The sequence below is a fragment of the Melopsittacus undulatus genome, chromosome 7, assembly GCF_012275295.1.
Source record: "Melopsittacus undulatus isolate bMelUnd1 chromosome 7, bMelUnd1.mat.Z, whole genome shotgun sequence".
Classification (NCBI taxonomy): domain Eukaryota; kingdom Metazoa; phylum Chordata; class Aves; order Psittaciformes; family Psittaculidae; genus Melopsittacus; species Melopsittacus undulatus.
Window position 1 is genome coordinate 43,035,128 of NC_047533.1, and position 19,505 is coordinate 43,054,632.

Sequence of the window (19,505 nt, forward strand, 5' to 3'; positions counted from 1 at the left end):
CATATGAAGAGAGGTTGAGAAAGTTGCGGCTGTTCAGCCTGGAGAAGAGAAGGCTGCATGGAGACCTCATAGCACCTTCCAGTATCTGAAGGGGGCCTATAAGGATGCTGGGGAGGGACTCTTCATTAGGGACTGCAGTGATAGCACAGAGCCTTGGGTGATATGGTTTAGTCTGAGGTGTCCCTGCCCATGGCAGGGGAACTGGGACTTGATGATCTTAAGGTCCTTTCCAACCCTAACTATTCAATGATTCTATGATTCTGAATATCCAGTGTTTGAATAATGAGGCTGCTAGAACAATGTTGTGTATTAGTTATATGAATCCTGAATATCATAAACCTGCCTATCATATAGAGGTCACATCCCATCCAGATGAATGACATAGCAAATATTTCTTCTAATAGGCTAGTATGCTGTACAAAGATATTTCAGTCCACCCATCCTTCCAGTGGCAGAAAATATTGATGATGGGGATATTTTTGTCAGAAGCAGCTACAGTGCGAGTGAACTTCTGCATCAAATCCTGTATCACATTAGGCTATTTTTCATTGCTCTTGTTAACCAGACGGCTTTCAGGTATCCCTGAAATCAGGTTCCCAAGTACCCTTTCACGTATCCCACCCTGCACTAAACTTCCTGCACTGTCGCTGACCATATGTGACAAAAATAGGAGCAGCAGCAATAATTTATCCTGAGCGTCCAAATGCTTTCTCAGAAGTCTCCAAAGTCTATGAGCTTCAACAGGAAACAGAATGAGAAATACTGAATGCCTAATACCTTTCCTTGGAGAGCTCTGTGGTGAAGTGGGAGGTGAAGACAGCTGTGAAGATGCACTCGAGACTGTGTCTTCAGATTGTTTCTTGTGACGTTCCAAACTTCCTTCTTCAGATAATGAAAGAATTTTCTTTAAAGCTTGCGGGGAGTTAATGCCTTTAAATAGAATTAATGTAGGTAGATATGAAGTCCAGTAGAAATACATCTTTCTGTTTCACAATGCATTTATAGAGCAGACAGCACACAGGGAAAAACATTATTTTTTTTCCTGGATATTTGTGAGTTTTTGACACCAGATTAAATGAAGCTAAATGTTTAAACCTATTCCTGGTTTAATATAGCAATCTATAGTGCTGCATATTAGTGTAGCTGGTCTTTCATTCTGGCCACCTGAAAGAAATACTTTGTCAGAGAAAACACAATGCAGATTTGGTGTTGCAGGATGCTGCCTATATAATTATACAAACAAGGCTATGCATAGTAATGGTTACTGAGAAACTTGAACTAAATTATGTTGAATACAGACACACACAAATCTCACTGCTTAGTGAAGGTTTATATAGTAAGAACTGAAACTGTTCTCTTGTTTCTTTTCAGAGTAGCCTACTAGGTCAAAGAAAGATGGAAAGAAGATTAATAAGACCAGGTTTACAAAACAAGGCCATCCTGCAGCTGCCCTTCTGCCTTTCATTTCTGAGAACTATCTCTGCACCAGCTTATTTTGGGAAAATAAAGAGTAAAAACATCCTAAAGATGATGTACGATGTAGAGATTTAGGTCATCGAGGATTTTTTTTCTTCAGGCAACATTTACCCATCTCTTTCTTTCCTTCCCCTCAAAAATTCACCCTGGGACAGTCTTTAGAGTGAAGATGGAGCTTCCCTGACAGTTTTTGCAGTAGAGGTTATTTTCAGGAATTCTACAGAATTTATCTTTGATCTGCTGGATCAGAATCCTGCTAGCAATCATTTACAGCTACTTCATCAACATAACCTAGCAGTTTTCCAAAACATTCTCACCATGAGTAATAACAGTCTATGGAGGTTCAAAGTCCTTTTAAAATTAAAGTTTAATGTTAAAATCAACAAGAGCTAGATGAATATGGAATTGTTTCTTACTTATTTTGCTGGTTCTAATGCTTCACTAGCAGCCTAAGAAGAGCACAAATAAAACTAATAAAAAGGGAAATCAGAATTAAGCTTTTCTGAAATCACCATTCTGAAATTACCTTGCCAATAGGAAGGGCCACTTATGCTACATATACTTATTAGGAATATTACCATACTGCAAGTGCTAAGTAAGAAGTTCTTTAATAATGCATATATGTTATGTGCACATGCTGGGACAGATTTGGAAATCAGATTAGAAGAAATTCCTACAGTCCACTACCTATGATCAACATACAGGTAGCAATGACTGAATAACAACAATAAAAAAAGCACTAGGGAGCAGAAGCCAAAGGGACAATTCTCAAAGTGAATCTTCAGGCCTACCAGCTTCAGCAAGCATGAATTTCACATTAAATGTTCAGGTTCTGAAAGAAACACCAAAACTTCTGATGCATCTCAGATGGACCACTCAAAAGCTCCAATTCACTAATCCCTTTGGAAAAGTTAAGCAAAATCCCAGGGTGGGCAGCCAGAAATATTTATTCTTTCCAGCTGCTACTAATGGTAAATACTCACACTGATTAAACTGAGAGGGTGCTTTTCTCAATTTCTTTCCACTTTTAGAGAAAAGAATTAAGCATACACACTGCATGAAGTGGCATAACCTGTTTATAAAACTGCCAGAAATAAATGTCTGAATCTTATTTGATTCAAAAGGCCTTCCTGACATAAACAAACAAACTTCTGAGTATTAAACCAAATGCTTCATTGTTCCACTTACCGAATGGTGGGAGGTCTTTGACTGGCACTTTCTTGCGGGAAGGATAGAGAGATACAGCAGGGACCTGCAATGCTTGGTTTACTTTATGTTGCTGCTGTTGTTGCACTTTTTGCTGGATGCCTGCCCGGGGAGCCACTGGTGATGTTTCAGATTTTCCAGATCGCTTGTCTCCTGTATTCTTCGGCACTTGGCAAGAAATGGAAGAAAGAGTAGAATGAATAGAAGTTAAAATATTGCGGGAGTTTCAATCTGAGCAGTGTAAAGCAGTCAACTAATAATTAAAAGGTGCTAAAATTGTACAATTAATGCAGTAGGACAGCTTTACAGAGAAAAGATGAAGAGGGAAAAAAGGGGAGATTTAAATCATTTCCCTCTTAATGTTCATATTTTAAATATGTACATTATCAAATGTATTTAACTCTCTCAGAATAAAACTCTCATAAATGACTATTGTTATAGTTATCAAAAGCATGATTGGAAGTTATACTGGGCTATCATAAGGACTCCAATTACCATTTTTTGCTACCCTGAAGGAAGAGAATGGCATAAAATACAGCATTCCCTCAATCAAAATGAAACAAATATCCAGTATAAGGTTCCTCTCTGCTGCAGCCAGGTGCAGCTCTTCAAGTGTTTCTGAAACACTTGGACATAAAGAAATCCCCTGCTCCCTCCCAAGGCCAACATAGCCTGGATGACCAACTCTATTCACACCAATAGCCTGGGTACATCAGAACTGTGTGGGTCCTCCATACCCTCATTATGGAAAAATCTAAAGAACCCTTTTGCGCTTTGTCATGACATCATCTGAAAGCCTCATCTCCTATATAAATGCTATACCTCTGTATTGTGAATCTGCAAGATGATTTCCTTAAGATTCAGAGATGTTTAGTACTTCAAAATAACTAGACACATCATTTCCCACCTCATTGTCTACTTACTGCTCCCAGTTACTTCCTTAGAGAAGAATACGTAACAAATGCCAATGCTCACATGTGTTGGTGGCTGGCTCACACTGCAGAGACAGTGTCTGGAGGCTCTCTTCGTCCATTTCCAGATCCAAGTTTGAGAGATACTGCTTTACTTTCCGGGCCATCTGAGCATCCTCATACAGTTTTTTAGCATTAAGGAAGGAGCTGCGACGGACCCGCTTTTTATGACCCCCCGTTTGTGCGACATCTAGCACAGCTGCATTCGTACTGCCCTGGCTGAGAGATCTGGCGTGAAGGGGTGCAGGAGGGAAGACAAAAGAGGGGAAAAGTATGACTTAGTCCAACACAGTATCACTTGGTAAGCATGAAATGTGCAAAAGATTGCATGAATGTCAGTCTATGGTCAAAGCTTACATGCCTCATTCCAGTAAGTCAAACAGCTATAACAGACAGAAAGATCAGGGTCAGGAAATTTTTTTACTTGGTTACAGGCACTATTTTAATTACACAAATATTTTAACCTATTCTGATCCAGCTAGGCAATATCACTTCACACATCTAGAAAAGCATTCAAGCTAGCTCTCTCACGTAAGCCAGCAATTGAGAAGATTGGAGCATTAGAAAAAGCTCATGCAGAGAGGCAATGCTGACAGGAGACTATAGCTGAGGTCTGAATTTCAATACATATACAGAAGGCATTTTGAAAACTCTCTAAATACTTTAAAAACCATACTGTACACAAAATATGCAGCCCAGTTTTACAGAACAGAACTTCCTTGTGACTTGCTAGACTGAAGACAGCTTTTTGTTAAATAAAATGATCAGCTAGTTTATGATGAAACAAATGTCATGCACATTTCAAAGTATGTATGCCTATATGAAAGCGATGCATTGTTCCTGAATTGTTGAAAATGATGGCTGAATTGTAACATGAAAATAAGTTAATTTAGCAGATACTGTAAGTTTTAACTTTTGTATTTGTGACAGTTGCTTACTGGGGATAAGAAAGTTTAAAAGCAATTTTCAGCTGTTGCAACCTTGCCATTTTACAATTTCTCTTTTACCAAAAGTCACTTCCTTTGGGAATTTAAGCTGAAGGTGTGGAAGGAGAGCACCCCACTCCTACCTACACTTATAATTTACAATGTTTGTTTTTTTAACATCAAAAGCAAAAGCACTCCTGGTTGAAAATGTATTGTCAGTAAAAAAGGGTTAACAAAAGAAAAAATATCAAAGCACCAGAAAATTAGGTAGCGAGTAGGAAACAATGCAAATGGTAAGGGAAGAATGAATGTCTGTGCACGTTGTCTCCAGCCACTTACCCCAAACTCCTCCATTTCTTCTTCCTGCAAGTGAGAGCCAGGAAGAGTAAAGCATGGGTTTAAGAAGAGATAGAGAAAGATCACAAGCTCAGAAAGAAAAAGACCAGACCTCAGGACAAGCAGTTCTGGAAGCCCACAAATATTAAAAAGAGCCTTGATTCAGGCATACAGTAAGATATTACAAACTCTTCCAGCTCAAATTAAGAAAAAGAGTATGCAATAAGCTGGTCTAACATGAAGCCAAAGAGCATTCACTCCCACGTTTTCTAACACTACTAGCTGACACTGTTTCAGACACATTCCCACTTCTACTAAAGCTTTATGGCTGGCACACATCAATGTTAACGTTTCAGACAGATTATAGCGTTCAAGACAGTATCTCCCCCTCCTTCCCGTTAACAGAATCTCATTTTTATGAAGTAACTGACAGCTAAAGAATAATATAAAACATCTTAATATACATTAATAAACACAAAATGTAATCGTTCCTCCAGTTTCAGAACACCACATAATTACAGTAAATTGTTTACAAGAAGCAAAACAACTCATACTGCTCCAGTACAAGGGACACTTGGAAAGCACCTCTTGTTGATACCTAGCCTTCTCTCAATTGGGAAAAGCTCTAATGAATCCCACTTACCTTGTTCTAAACATTAATGCAGGATCCATATTCACAGATGCCATACGACCGACATGGCGTATCTCCTTCGCAATCATTCTCAGCTTCTCAAAATTGACCAAGCCCTCCACTTTTGAATCATTTCCTACAATCAACAATTAACAACATCAGTGATCAGGTAGCAAAGCTAGTTAGTCAGCTGGTAAAAGATGACGTACTTGTGCATTTACCTTCATGAAGGAATGTAAGGTCTTTTTTGATAACAGGAAACAGGGGGATAATGGGGGGCTGTAGGTTTTGGCTGTTAAGGACATTACGATATTTTGCCATATTCCTAGATGGATCAAACAGGTCCTGTAGATCTTGAAATAGTTTTTCATACTTGCTTGGAAGCTTTTCCCAAGTAGTTCGGAGCCTCGCAACTGGTGCCAAATTCAGGCCACTTGAAACAAACAATGCAAAAAAGTTCAACAATTGAAAGAAACAACAAAAATTACATAGAAAATAACATGTTAAATTTTGCATGGAATAAATACCATATAGTCAGAATAGCGTAGCACAACAATCTCAATAAAGGAACAGAAAGTGAAAACTTCCTTTTCCCAGAGTGCCTTATGGAACAGTGAAGATTATTTTTATAAAAGCTTGTAATACTGGAGATATCTGCATGGATGAGTAACTACAGAGAGCATGTATTTGCTCTTACTAATTTGGAACAGTGTTTTAAATTGATAATGATACAATAATCTAGGAGCACCTCAGGGTCACCACTTATTTCCAAATTACCAGACTGGAAGAAAAAGCATCTTCCACCTATGTGATATTTAGGTGGTGACAGCAGTGATCCACCTTCTTGCTTCAATAATCTACTAACTTTGTTGTGTCTAGATCAAATTGTTATAACAGTTCCTATATATTTGAGGTTATTTTGAAGCTGTAGCTGGTACAAACTTCACCACCACCACCACCTTTCATGGCATTGCCTGTATTGCTATTCATTTCTACCTATGGGAAAGTTTCGTTTCTAGAATCTTTCCCTTACATTTTTTCCTAGCAGGCAGGCAGCTTTTATTTATGAAATAACAGAGCTAAATCTTGAGATTTTCATGTTTCAGAGAGACTGACTGATTATCAGCATAGTTCCTTGACTTTGGAACCTGCCACATTTGATTGAATGGGTCAAAATTAGAGGCCTGCAGAAAAAAAATAATCACATTCAATCTGCTGACTATATGTGACACAGGCTTGTACCAGAGACAGTGATACAATTGTCATTTTAATGCAACTTACTCAAGCTTTTTCATAAGAGACAATATTTAGTGGTATGGTTTGGGATGATATTTGGTTGGTTTTGTGGGGTTTTTTTGTTAGGTTCTTTCTGCCTAATTTAGAAGGCTCTTAAAGGAAATGTGAATGTTTTAAAAAATGTGCATAAACACACATTAACCTCCTTTTCATTCCAAAGATAAGAAAAGTTTTCTGCCTTTTTTATTCTTATTAAAAGAGCTTTATTTACAGCCTATTATATGGCATCATAGTCTGCTAGTATCAGAGTTCCATCCAAGAAACTACTGATACAAAGAAAACCAAGGCCAACATATCATGGCTCAGTGAATTCAAGATACTGGGAAATATGCATAAAATGATGTGCAATCTTTAGGAAATTAACCCACTCATTTATGACAGTGTTAGAATTTTTCTTCATATAACTGCTGTTTTTTTCTGATCTTTATTTTTAAGTAAGTGCAGTAGTTTCTCTAACGCCATGTTCACCAATGACTCTTGCTTCACCATCTTCAGCAGTAAGTACATAATATATTAGCATTCCAAATAATATTTCAGCAAACATTTTGATGTCAAGTTCAGATTACTGATATATGTCATCTTTATTGGATCGCCAAGTGTTGATGTTAGCAGCCTTAATTGTTTTACTCTGTTAAATACACTTTTTGGTTTAGACTAACGTAAGGAAGACTTTGCTTTTCACTCAGAAGTAAAGTTATTAAGGAGCAATACCTAATGATGGCAAACATCGAGTTGAAGTTCTTGCATTCTCTGCAGTGTAGTGCTATCTTAATGAAATGCTTTATGATCTTCATCCTTTTCAGCTGGTTAGTTTCTCTTAGAATCTCAGAAGCTACCCAGAATGTTTCTTGATTTATCACCTCTTCAAACTTTTTTAGATTAGTGCAACCTGTTTTTGATTTCAGTTTAAACAAGTCATCTATGTATTCCGTGGGTTCAATGTTACGGAATAGCTCAAAGTTTCTCATGGAGAGTTGGGTAGCCACCTCAACAGTACTGAGCTGTAGCAGGGAAATTTGACTTTCCCTTAGTAACTCTTGAGCATCTTCATCTGAACAAAGAGTTTCTGTTTCCATGTTGTTCTTCAGGTAATACCTGTAAAAACAAAATTCAAAATACTCAAATACTAGTGAAAGTCACAGTAATGATCAAGTTGGAATCATAGAATAAATGGAATTTCACCATGCCTAGATATTAATAAGAAGTTGCATAAAGAGCAATTCCTTTTAAAGTAACAGAATGTTAATAATTAAATAACATTTCTATTAACAGAATTTTGACTTAATAAACTGGTATCATCATCTTGAGCTCACAGTCTCCAGTCTCACCTGCCACTCAGTTGTATCCTGTCAGCAAGCTTGGATAACTGATCCGGAAGCCTCCTTTGCTTGATTACACCCTCAGGTGTGACAGAAACTTCGCATAGTGAATATGCATCAGGGGCTGCAGTGAGAGCAAATTCCCTGATAGCCTGGATGACCACTTCTTTTGCTGTTGTGTCTTTACTGATCATGATGTAGCGACTTTGCTGATCTGCCTTGAAAACCCTCAGAACTTGATCTGGCAAGTCTGGGGAAAAAAATTACATTCAAGGTATGGAATTTAGTAAAGCACAAAGGAAAAAAAAGGGTTGTTACAAGAAGCAACAGTATCAGTTACAATGAGTCTAGTTATGTCTAATTACTAGTGCTACCACTTTTTACTTCCATATCATTGTTTCACATCTCACCTTATAAAACACCTTTTTCGATTAATTGTTTTTTTTTAATTAAAGACTAGTTCTATTAACAAACAGGAAAAGAAATTAGGCTGTTCATGAGGCAAAACAAAAATATGTTAATATTTACAAAGTTTGGACAGAAACACTCATAAGTACTCTGATTTTCACATACACACACTGTGTCCTGATAAATTCCATTTAAGTCTGAGGAAAATCAAGGACTCTACCCTGTAGACTGACATGTAAGAACCTTAAGCAAGTTAGGTGATAGGAGTGTCAATCTTCCCAAGAGTGTTCTTAAGACAATAGACTCATCTGCCTAAATCTGACACTCAACCATTGTGCCACATACAAAGGGAAGGCGTGTACATGTAAGTAGCTAGAAAGGTGCATGTGTAACGGCCAGCATGCATGTATACACAGATAAACTGTGACAGTATTACTGCATGCAAGCATTTAGTCATCAAAAAAATTCTATCCTTGATACACCTTTATTATTATGATTTCAATGTAAGTAACAGACTGAAAACTTGCTCTTTATTTCTCCAAGTGTCTGATAACAAGAAACTTTCAGTGAATACCTACAAGGCAGCTGCTTTTAGGAAATCTGGGAAATTAACAGCCTAACTCTACCTGTTGGATTTGGCATTTCCAGAAGCTATAAGGAAATACCAAATCCACATATATTTTGATATTTCCATTAATGTATGGAAATTAAGACCCATTAACCAACTAAAGTTGATTGTTACAATTGTATTATTTAATAAATAAATAGAGCTAAAATTGTACAGCTACCCACCACTGGATTTTTTACTATAAGGTATTTTTAACTGACAAATACTTTCAATTAATTCAATTTCTTCCCTCTGTTACAAATAACCTTTTCTAGTTTTGTGTAGCATGACACCTAGTCATTATTCTTTCTTTAATAAATATATTTTGAAAAAATATTTAACTTTTTTAGATCATAAAGGTCAAATAAGAAAATAGAGAAGAGAAAGTCTTATGAATCTACAGCCAAATAATTATCATTATGAAAAAAAACACTGAAAAAACAACTGCCAGATGAAAACATGCTCTCTGATACAAGCACAGTCTTTTCTTACAAGACCTAACTGTGCATAACGTGTATTCAGGTTACTACAGAAAATCTATTCAGAAACAGAAATCTTGTGACAAAAGAACAAAAATTAGCGTCTTCCCACTGCTGCTGCATGTCTCCAAAATAATCATTTTGAAAGCATTAAAATGAATCCCTCAGATAGAAATTGATTTACATGCCACAACGGCTGCCTAAGTTTAAATATATCAGTTTACACATTTCACACAACTAAGCCTGTAACTTTTAAGCTTACAGTAGTATTTTTGCAGTTTGAGAAGCACTAATACTGAAACACATTAGAATGACATTGATGATTACATCATCAGCTATAGATAAGAGGGATCAATACAGGCCAGTTTTTAGTCTTTTTGTAAGTTTTTGAGTCAAATGTACAAATAGCCTATAACCAGCAAGCTAATTTTGCCTTTTTCACCAACTCTACATTGACCCATCTTCCTTCAGCAACTGGTTAAAGAGGGATACAAAGCAGTGCCTGAAATAATTTCTACATTCTTTGACATCTTGAAGAAGGCATAGTCCAAAGACACAGCCTTTCAGAGTTGTTAGTAAAAAACAGAAAAACCACTCTACAGTGGTCTCTTATTGCCTCTTGCCATTACCAAAATACTGCTATGAAGGTGGGAACCTACTGTAAACAATACCAAGGTGAGAACTTGCTTAACGCTCCCAAGAAACAAGTGCTTTGTATAAGGAGAAAATAACCTGCTCTGCTGGATCACTGAAGTCAGCATGAAGAAACACAGAGAACAGCAAATAGAAAAGTATTATCTTTGCACTGTATTTTACCATCCAATTTCTCAGGTTGTGTACCTATCAGAGCTGGTAGCAAAAGCATTAGAGAGAAAACAGAGAAGTCTGCTAGCAATTGAAATGATTACAGCTATAGCAGTGGTAGCAAGAAATTCAGCACAATAATTCTAAAATAAAACAGCACTTTAGAATTGTCATCACCTCCCTTCACTACTTTTCAAAGAAGGAAACTGGAGTGGCAGGCCGAATAATGCAGTGCTGTATCAAAAGCATCTAGTGCCTCAGAAAGCTTGTGTGGGGAAAAAAAAAATCCCAAAAAGTAACAGTGACAGGCTCATCATTACTCTATTATTTTGACTTCCAATCGAACAGCAAAGACATCACAAGAGAAATCAAAGTGCTATTGACTTTTGAGCATTTAAAAATAAACCTTAAAAAGTATATTTTAAAAAGCCTGAGCAAATCAGAAGATAAACTGACTTTTTGCATATATCAAGCTGTTTTTATTTTCTCCTCATAAAATACCTTCCCAAAATACCAAGCTGTGTTTTGTCCTGAGGGATATTCCCCGAAACCTCGAAGGACAGCTGTTATACCACTTCTCCCTTTCTTCTCTAGTGCATTCAATTTCTTACAAGCTGCCTCCATCTTTAATTTAGACCAAAGTAATAAAAGAAATTAAAACTGAAGGCTTTAATTTTTTTCCCTAGTCATAAAGTATACAAAATTGAATAAATAATTCAACTCGTCCATCTACAATGCAACCATCCCTAAGGCATGTTAAGGTATATGTCTTTTATTTTAGTCCTGCTTTCTTCTCCTTAAGGAAAAATTATACTTGTGAATTGCTTTAAAAATATTCAGTGTGTGGAAATATGCCAAATTTTAAGCAAAATTAAAAAAACATCAAACCTTTTTTCTGAAATGATAAAGCTCAAATTACTTAATACATTTTCTATAAAGACAATGTGAAAGCAGTTATTGACACTGGAGCAACAGCATTACACCATTATTTATCTCCTTTCCTCAAAGCAAACAGCAGAACATCATTCATTTATTAAATTTATCCAAACCCATCTGTGACAGAAGGACCTTCAGATCCATAATGGCTTTCCTTCTCAATTAATGGAGTTTGTTCAAGCTGTGAGAGACAATGATGCCCACAGATCTGGAAATTAGCTGTAGTGTTGTACTCAGCATTAGGAGTACATTAATTACCTAGAGCTGTCTAGTGTAGGTAAATGGCAAGCTGGAGAAAAGAATCTTCATTCATTCATAGCTAAAGTGATGATGAGAAGTTAGACTTATTCATAAAGAATATGGACGCAAGGTTTGATAAAATAGAAAAAAAAACCCAACAAGCAATCTTTCCATTCTCTCAAGATCAAATCTTAGGCACTAATACAAAAATCATACACCACCTTCTTGTAGTGTTCTCTAGCCCTACAAAAATGGAGGTGATACTCAGTGTCACAGTTTCAAGAATGATGATCGCACCAACTTGGCAAGTATGTAGGCTGATGTTTAAGCACTGTCACTTTAGGTAAAGTTTGAAATCCCTCATGCTCAGAAGGGCACTAAATGTTGAGCTCTACTTTTGAGAAATTCCTTAAAGATTAGACAAAAATAACCAAGTATCTGTACAGCTACCATCACCTTATCCTCCTCCAGCACCTACATTTTAACAGCAAAGATTTGGATACTTAACTCTGAGGTTTCCCACTAAGAATCCTCCTGCAGTCAGATAAGAACCCAAATCCTAACCCCACCAGGATCTCCAGCTAAATCCTTCTCACAAGATAAGGCTCCCAAGTTTCCTCCCCCCTTTTTCTCCATCACTCTCCCCCATGCTTTGTTGCTGTCTGCTAAATGTGTTCATTTTTAATCCATTTCTGAATGGGATTTTAAATCACTTTATATACAAGAAAATTGGCATAAAGACGTAGGGCAGGGTGACTAAGAGGGAACTGTGAAACTCTGCCCCTTACAGATGTGGTACAAGATCATGTTAAGTCTGTTCAGGAAAAGACTGGAATGCAGGTCCTGTGTCCCAGTCCAGTGCCCTCTTGCTTTACTGTAAGCTAACGATCTACAGCGCTATTTGAAAATACTGCACTCTTGCAAAGACTGATCTTATCAGGGAAATTATAAAATACCAAGCAAAGTAAGTTTTATGGCCAAGAGTATTCAATCAATAAGAGGCACTCTGTATGCAACATACTTAAATGATAGACATCTAATATATTTGGGTAAAGTATATTGGAGCAAATGCAATAAAACCTAATACATTAGTATCTATCTGGCTAATTGGGGGGTTACAGCATACAGTTAATAAAAAACTCACATGCATCTTCAGACTCTGGAAGTCCATAAAAAAAAAATAAAAAACAACGAGATCAATGAAAGGAAATTATAAGGTCAAGGGCAACAACAGAAACAGATCTTTACCTGGAGTAGTATTGAAGTCTAAGATGCGATGATGAGACTGCAATAGATCAGGATTACTGGATGACAGGGTTCCGCTGACAGGTAAAGCAGGAGGAATGTGCTTTGTTTGCCTCAGTCCCACAATGCTGTCATCTTGAGACTGGCCAATTCCAATGTCACTGTGTCCAGAAAGAAATACAGTCAGGATTTACAGACATCCAGAGCTTGGGCTATACAAGAGATGTAGGGACATCTATATCACTACATTTTCACACTTCCAATTATTAGTACAGTAATCACTATTTGGAAGTTAAAATTCTCCAGACAACAGTGCTTGCTGTCTCACTTTGCCAGTAGCACCTGAATGTCCAAAGTGATGAGATCTGCCTGCTCACACTGCCAGAAGATCCTCATGTTCACCACTAAGCTATGAGGAGCTGTTAGGCTCATTATTTTTTGACAATTACAAAGCATACACTCCAAGCCATGTGAGTGATAAACACTCAAGTCCACTGAAAAAAGGTTCTTGGATTCATTCTCAATCAGCAGTTAAGTCAAATCTGAACATCTGTATTTTTGTACTTCTACATAAAGCACAAAATACTGTGACAAGTGGTGATGATCAACTCAGCACACAGCACTTTTATTTTAAGCCACAAGCAAATAAGTCTTCACTACAACTATAAGCATTCCCAGGAATTGACATCTTGTCTTTCAAATAGGAACCACTCCACATGAGAAAAATAACCCAAGTAAACAAAACCTCCCAAAGCCCCTGAACCTCAAAGTGCTTTCTGGTGGCTCTAAACAACTTTACTGCATATTTCATAAATGTGCCAAAACCAGAATTTTCTCTAAATTAAAATTAAACTAAGACAATGTGACCCTCCCCCTTATATTAATAGTTTCATTTGCATTATGTATTCCTCTCACTGTTTTTCCGTTTTATATGACCTTATCTCTATCCTGTGCATCATTACCAAGGCAGCTTCAGTAAAGTGGATTAACGGACAAAAGCTAGTTTAAAAAAGAAAGCAATGTTTCTAATGTTCTTCTTGATTCCAAGCATTCTTACACTAAATTGGAAAGTATTTACCTTACATTCATTTTACACTATTTTAAAAACTTAAATCAGAATCTGAGAAAGTTCTAACAAGAAATGAACCCCAAAAATTTCAGACACAGATAGCAACACCAGAAAACCTCAAGTCCCATAATGACCAGCTGCCCCTGCTGTTAGGTAAAATATATTATTACACTGGTGACAGGAGATTATGGTTTAAAAGGAAAGGCATTTCTATTCCTTCCTGCATGCATTTCCCATGCAGGGAGATAGCATTAACTAACTTTCCTGCAAAAGGACAGAAGAGATAATACAGAGGCAGAAGTCACTGAATTGCTTCAAAATGCAATATACCGTGCATCCCACTGCAGGGCTGCAAACAGAGAGGAGAGAGGGGAGCTGCTTCTCTGTCTGGGATGCAGCACTATAGACCAGGACCTCTGCTAGAGATGGAGGTGGGGGCTGTGTTTAATCCTTATTTGGAGCAATTGAGCCTATAGCCCACAAAACCACTCTGGATTAGAAGAGTAAAGAATGAAGAGAGCTCAAGTGGAGTCTGTAACCAGAAGAACTTCCAGAGCTGCCTTACAGCTGGTGGAGAAAAGATTTCCCAGTAGATGCAGAGTAAATGGTGCTCTTTGCTCAGGTCAGGAAGTTACTTGACATTATTTGACTAAAAAGCAAGACTGAAGGAAGGCACTATGTCCTGCTCAAACTGATTCACCCGATACTGATTTAGTGAGTGTCTCACAAAGAGACAAGCTCCATCTAAAAGTGACCTAATTCTAGTTAAAGATTGGTTTTATCTGGATAAATTCTGAAGGCACCGGAGACCCACAATATTCACATTCAAGAAAAGGTGGACAGTTTCATGAGTCAGCTAGCTTATGAGATGAAGTCTTTAAATTCCTACTTTAATTAATGAGTAAATCAGCTTTTTTATCCCTCTTGATTTTTGGTATTTAAATACACGTGGGAATAGGTGATACCCTTTAATATATGCAATACCGTTAATTATTAGGGAAAACAAGACAGAATTTTCTACACAATAGGGAAAAAAAAAGCATAAACACACAGCTACACATCTCTATACAGAAACCACAGACACAAACAACAGAATGTCAACAGGCTTTGCAGACAAATTGCTATATGTAACACATGAAGTAAAGCTAGGCAAAAGGAGAAGAAAATAGGTCAAGTGTACTGTTTATCCAAGTCTTACCCAAAGAGGTCCCTGCACAGAAAAAGTGCAAAAATGAAGAGAATCAAAGAAAAGAAAAAAAAAACCAACAAGAGAATTTTATGCCAAAGCTGTGCACAATGGTGAACAAAGCAAAAAAAAATCACACCTAACAGTATGCATGGCTCATCAGAGGAACAAACATATAAGACCAGTGAAATAAAACATTCTAAAGACAAACAACGGAAAGAAAAGATTTACATATTCTCCTCTACTGAAAGGTACCTCTGTCAATTTAAGAAATATCCATTACTTGGTGTCATGGTTTGAGCATGTTTTAAGGGTGTTTTTGTTCAAGGTTTTTTCCAGCCAGGTGGAGGAGGGGAGGCAGGGAGGAAGGAGAAACAGGGCACCTGACTCAGGCTAGTCAATGAGGTATTCCATACCATAGCACGTGATGCCCAGGATGCATACTGGGAAAGAGAAAGCTGGAGGGGTAGAGCTCTAGAGGAAAATGGAGGAAGGAGCACATGGTGCTCAGCCGGGCAGGGTGGAGTGAGTTATGGGTCGGTGGCTGGTGGGGTGTTGTATTCTTTTCACTTGTTGTTTGCTGTATCATTATTATTTGTAGTAGTAAATGGCAGTAGGGGTTTTGTGTTATGCCTTAGCTATTAAACCGTTCTTATCTCAATCCGTGGGGGCTACATTCTTTGGATTTTCCTTCCTAACTCTCAGGGAGTTGGGGGACTTGTTTAAACCACGACACTTGGATATAATAATTCATATTCAATTTAACCTTTTTATTACTAGTATTCTATTTATAATGTTTCAGAACAGTATTGCTTTAGTTGAGAATACCTAACATTACCTAGCATTAGTTAAGCAAACTTTTTTTTAAAGTAATACCAGGAAAAAGTCCTAAATTTTCAGCACAAGTGTCTTTCAGTGAATTTACATAGAACAGATTTCTCTTAAGGTCCTTTCCAACCCTAACTATTCTATGATTCTATGACATGAAAAAGAAAACATAGATTTACACATCAACTATCCTCTACAATTAACTTTTCTAATCAATGCCATCTGCCTTGGCCAAGAATCTGATTCCCATAAAATTATAGAACTCTTTCTTCTATTATTTTTCAACAATCCTTATCAGAATACAATTTCTAAAATGTGTTCATAGAATAAAAGATATCAGATACCGTATTTAGCTTTCATTAAGAAAATACTCAAATCTATCAACAAAACCAAGTTAAACATCAGTTTCCCTTATGGCAGTACGCAAAATTCTGACAAATCACTGGAATGTGGATAAATTGAAATAATTTCTCCTATCAACCATTTGCAAGTAAACCTGCTTGCAGAGTTACTTTGAAATTAATTGACTGGGATGCTTCCAGTCCTCCCAAAAGAAAACAGTAAATTACATTAAAAAGTATTTGTGTTATCACTTTATAAGAAGTAAAATATGTCCATACTGCTGTCAGGAGCTGCATTATTAGTTGATCATTTAAATATTCACACTAGTATTTTCTAGGGTTTTTTTTTAGGTGTAGGCATGGTTTGCATTAATAAATTAATAAATTAAAAAGCATCGTGACAAATTACAAGTATCGTGAAATTATTAAAATTTAACACAAAGCACATTTAGGAGGAAACAGAAAACTCACTTGTATGGTTTCTGAGGCAGAATACTGATTCGAGTCTTGTCAAGTATCTTCTTTAATTTATTTCTTCCCCCAACGGTGTTGGCTTTACTTTTCTTATTTACTTTTTCTAATCCTATGACCTGCTCCACATCAACAGCAAGGTCTGGGATGGAATAACGACTTGCTTTTTTAATATCACCAATTTTAGGCAAGTGAGGAGCTCCATTTCTTTTTTCCTCTGACAACCGTGTTAAGAGTTCTTTAAAAACTACACAATACAGAAAAAGAGCAAAAAGAAAAAGAGCAAATATGTAAAAGAAAGCTCTGCACAACAGACCAGTTCAATAGTAAACATTGCCAAAAAAAAATTCAATTAGGATATTCTGTCAATTCAAGTATTAAATTAATTTAGATGCAAGACTTTGAAAAACCATTTAAATTTTTAAAAGGACATTAATTTTCTGTAATATGAATCAGTATATCAATAAATCAGCCCAGCCCAGAACAGAAATACACTAGATGACCACATGGTTGCATGGGTGGTGCCAACAGAAGGACTGACTTTTCAAACTAAGGACATTGGCTTCTGCAGAATAGTAGCACATGTAAAAAGAGCACACTAGATCAAAATGAGATGGGAAATTACCTGTTTAAGGAGGCCTTAAACAGCTAGCTAGCAGCAAAATAAGTTATTAAGGACCAAATGAAAAAAAAATATCAGAAATCAGAGGGAAAACTGTAATAGTCATAAGGAAAATATAAGAAAGTATGAGACTACTGAGACACGCTGCACGTTTGATAGTGCTGTTGTGTCCATTTGCCAGATATACAAAAACCCCTCTCAGGCTCCCCTCAGCTTCCCAGCAAAAAGGCATCTCTGAAGCAGAATACCTGAGGAATTTGTGAAGTATTTTTTCCACTGGAACTTCTAGCTTCAAAGAAGTGTTGATATATTTAAATAAATCACACAACACAGAGCTGGAGATGAAGACTCCATATAAATGGAAAGATCATCTGATGATTTGTAATAATAAATGAAAACTGATAATTAAACCCAAGGAATTGCAGAAGTGGGGAACAAGTGCAATCAGCTAAGGATGAGTATTATGGGCTAGGTTATACTATAATGTGTTTATTAATTTTGTTCTTAATATTCACTTATCTCTAAAGGTGCACAACAAATAACCAAGAGAATTCAAAAGCTTCAAATATGGCACACATAAAAGTGGAGAGTAATCTGAGCTAATAACTACTGTCAAATAGGCTGGAGAGACATATTAGACACAGGTTGCTGTTAAAATAAAATGAAACTCGCTGTTTAGGATTAAGAAATACTTGAAACACTGAAAGTTATCTGTTTTAAGACTCTACTATGTTGTGATTTTAGTATTTGCAGTAGAACAATAAGGTTAAAAACTTAGGGGAAAAAAAACAACTTTTGAAGATGTCATCTTAATATCTTAAATCTACTAAAGCAACAAAAGCTGTATAAGATTCAAAAATCTAGTGTGTGAAGGATGCTAACACAGAACACACATATAGAAACAAGCATGGCTAAACAAGTGCATAGTTATGCCTTAATCATTAAAGACAACTGAAATATTAGAATCTTTAATGCAAAGAAAAAACAAATCCCCAGGAAAAAGCTTTGACAAATGACTTTCAGAAATAGCCTAAGCATATTTAATCATCAGTTAGTGAAGTGACATCCATGTTCTGCCCTACTTATTTGCAATGAAGAACCTGATTCTGAAAAAGTTACTTGGGGAACAAATAACTAAATTATATAAATAAATCCAAGTATTCTGTGGTAAAAAGGAAAGAAAACCCAAAAACTATTACTTATTTATGATGCTGAGGTCCTGACCTCCTTAAAGGGTCCCAACTTAAACAGCAGAGGTTTAGACTGGATATAAGGAAGAAATTCTTTACTGTTAGGGTGGTGAGGTACTGGAATGGGTTGCCTAGGGAGGTTGTGAATGCTCCACCCCTGGCAGTGTTCAAGGCCAGGCTGGACAGAGCCTTGGGTGACATGGTTTAGTGTGAGGTGTCCCTGCCCATGGCAGGGGGGTTGGAACTAGATGATCTTGAGGTCCTTTCCAACCCTAACTATTCTATGATTCTATGATTCATGACTGCTTTAGTACTTGGTAGAGGGAGAAGTGAAGCGAATAGTCAGAGGGTAGCAAGATTGTTTTTACCTAGCTATCAAGAAAGTTTTTATTAATCTTGTGGCACAGATTGAAAAAATATGAGCAAATTCAGCAGACAGACTGAGATCACTGATAAGCTGAAATTCCAAGAGGCTTCTTTCTTGGGAAATGACTGTTCCATCTATAAGCATGTTTTATAAATTTGAGCTAAATGGTCACAATGGTTCCTCTTTATCCAGAAACATGCACTTGTGAGAGTTAGGTCACTTCATCTCAGACCCTATTTATAATGTTTTTTTCTCTTCAATTATGAGCTAAGGTATTTTAGGACCTGCAAGCTGCTTTTTCTTCTATTCTCCCCAGTACAAAAGTGTCTCAAACAAAACTATTTTAAACTATTAAAAATAATAATTTAAGACTCCATCTAAATTAGAATAGAAATTAGAATAAAAAGCGCACACAAACTTACCAAATAAATTGGTTTTCACAGTGATAGACAGATGAGTGTTATTTCTAAGGATTTCCATGGCTTTCGACAGCTGAATGTTTTCAAAGTTTTGACCATTCACTTCCAGTATCTAAAAATACAAAGAGGTAA

The 19,505-nt window shown here is 36.7% G+C and overlaps 1 protein-coding gene across 3 annotated transcripts in view; it reads right to left on the minus strand.

Moving 5' to 3' along the window:
- The window catches only part of RAPGEF2 (Rap guanine nucleotide exchange factor 2), a 185,207-nt gene that overhangs the window by 13,214 nt on the left and 152,488 nt on the right, over positions 1–19,505 (minus strand). For 2 of the 3 annotated variants that reach the window (XM_034064592.1, XM_031048724.2), the window contains 11 exons: positions 19,377–19,485; positions 16,776–17,022; positions 12,884–13,041; positions 8,171–8,411; positions 7,554–7,937; positions 5,768–5,979; positions 5,559–5,682; positions 4,919–4,942; positions 3,658–3,881; positions 2,665–2,850; positions 778–930 (listed from right to left, as the gene is read on the minus strand). In XM_034064592.1, the coding sequence (XP_033920483.1) occupies positions 778–930; positions 2,665–2,850; positions 3,658–3,881; positions 4,919–4,942; positions 5,559–5,682; positions 5,768–5,979; positions 7,554–7,937; positions 8,171–8,411; positions 12,884–13,041; positions 16,776–17,022; positions 19,377–19,485 (2,062 nt within the window). The remainder of the gene's footprint in view (positions 1–777; positions 931–2,664; positions 2,851–3,657; positions 3,882–4,918; positions 4,943–5,558; positions 5,683–5,767; positions 5,980–7,553; positions 7,938–8,170; positions 8,412–12,883; positions 13,042–16,775; positions 17,023–19,376; positions 19,486–19,505) is intronic. The other variant, XM_034064593.1, reaches the window with a different exon arrangement.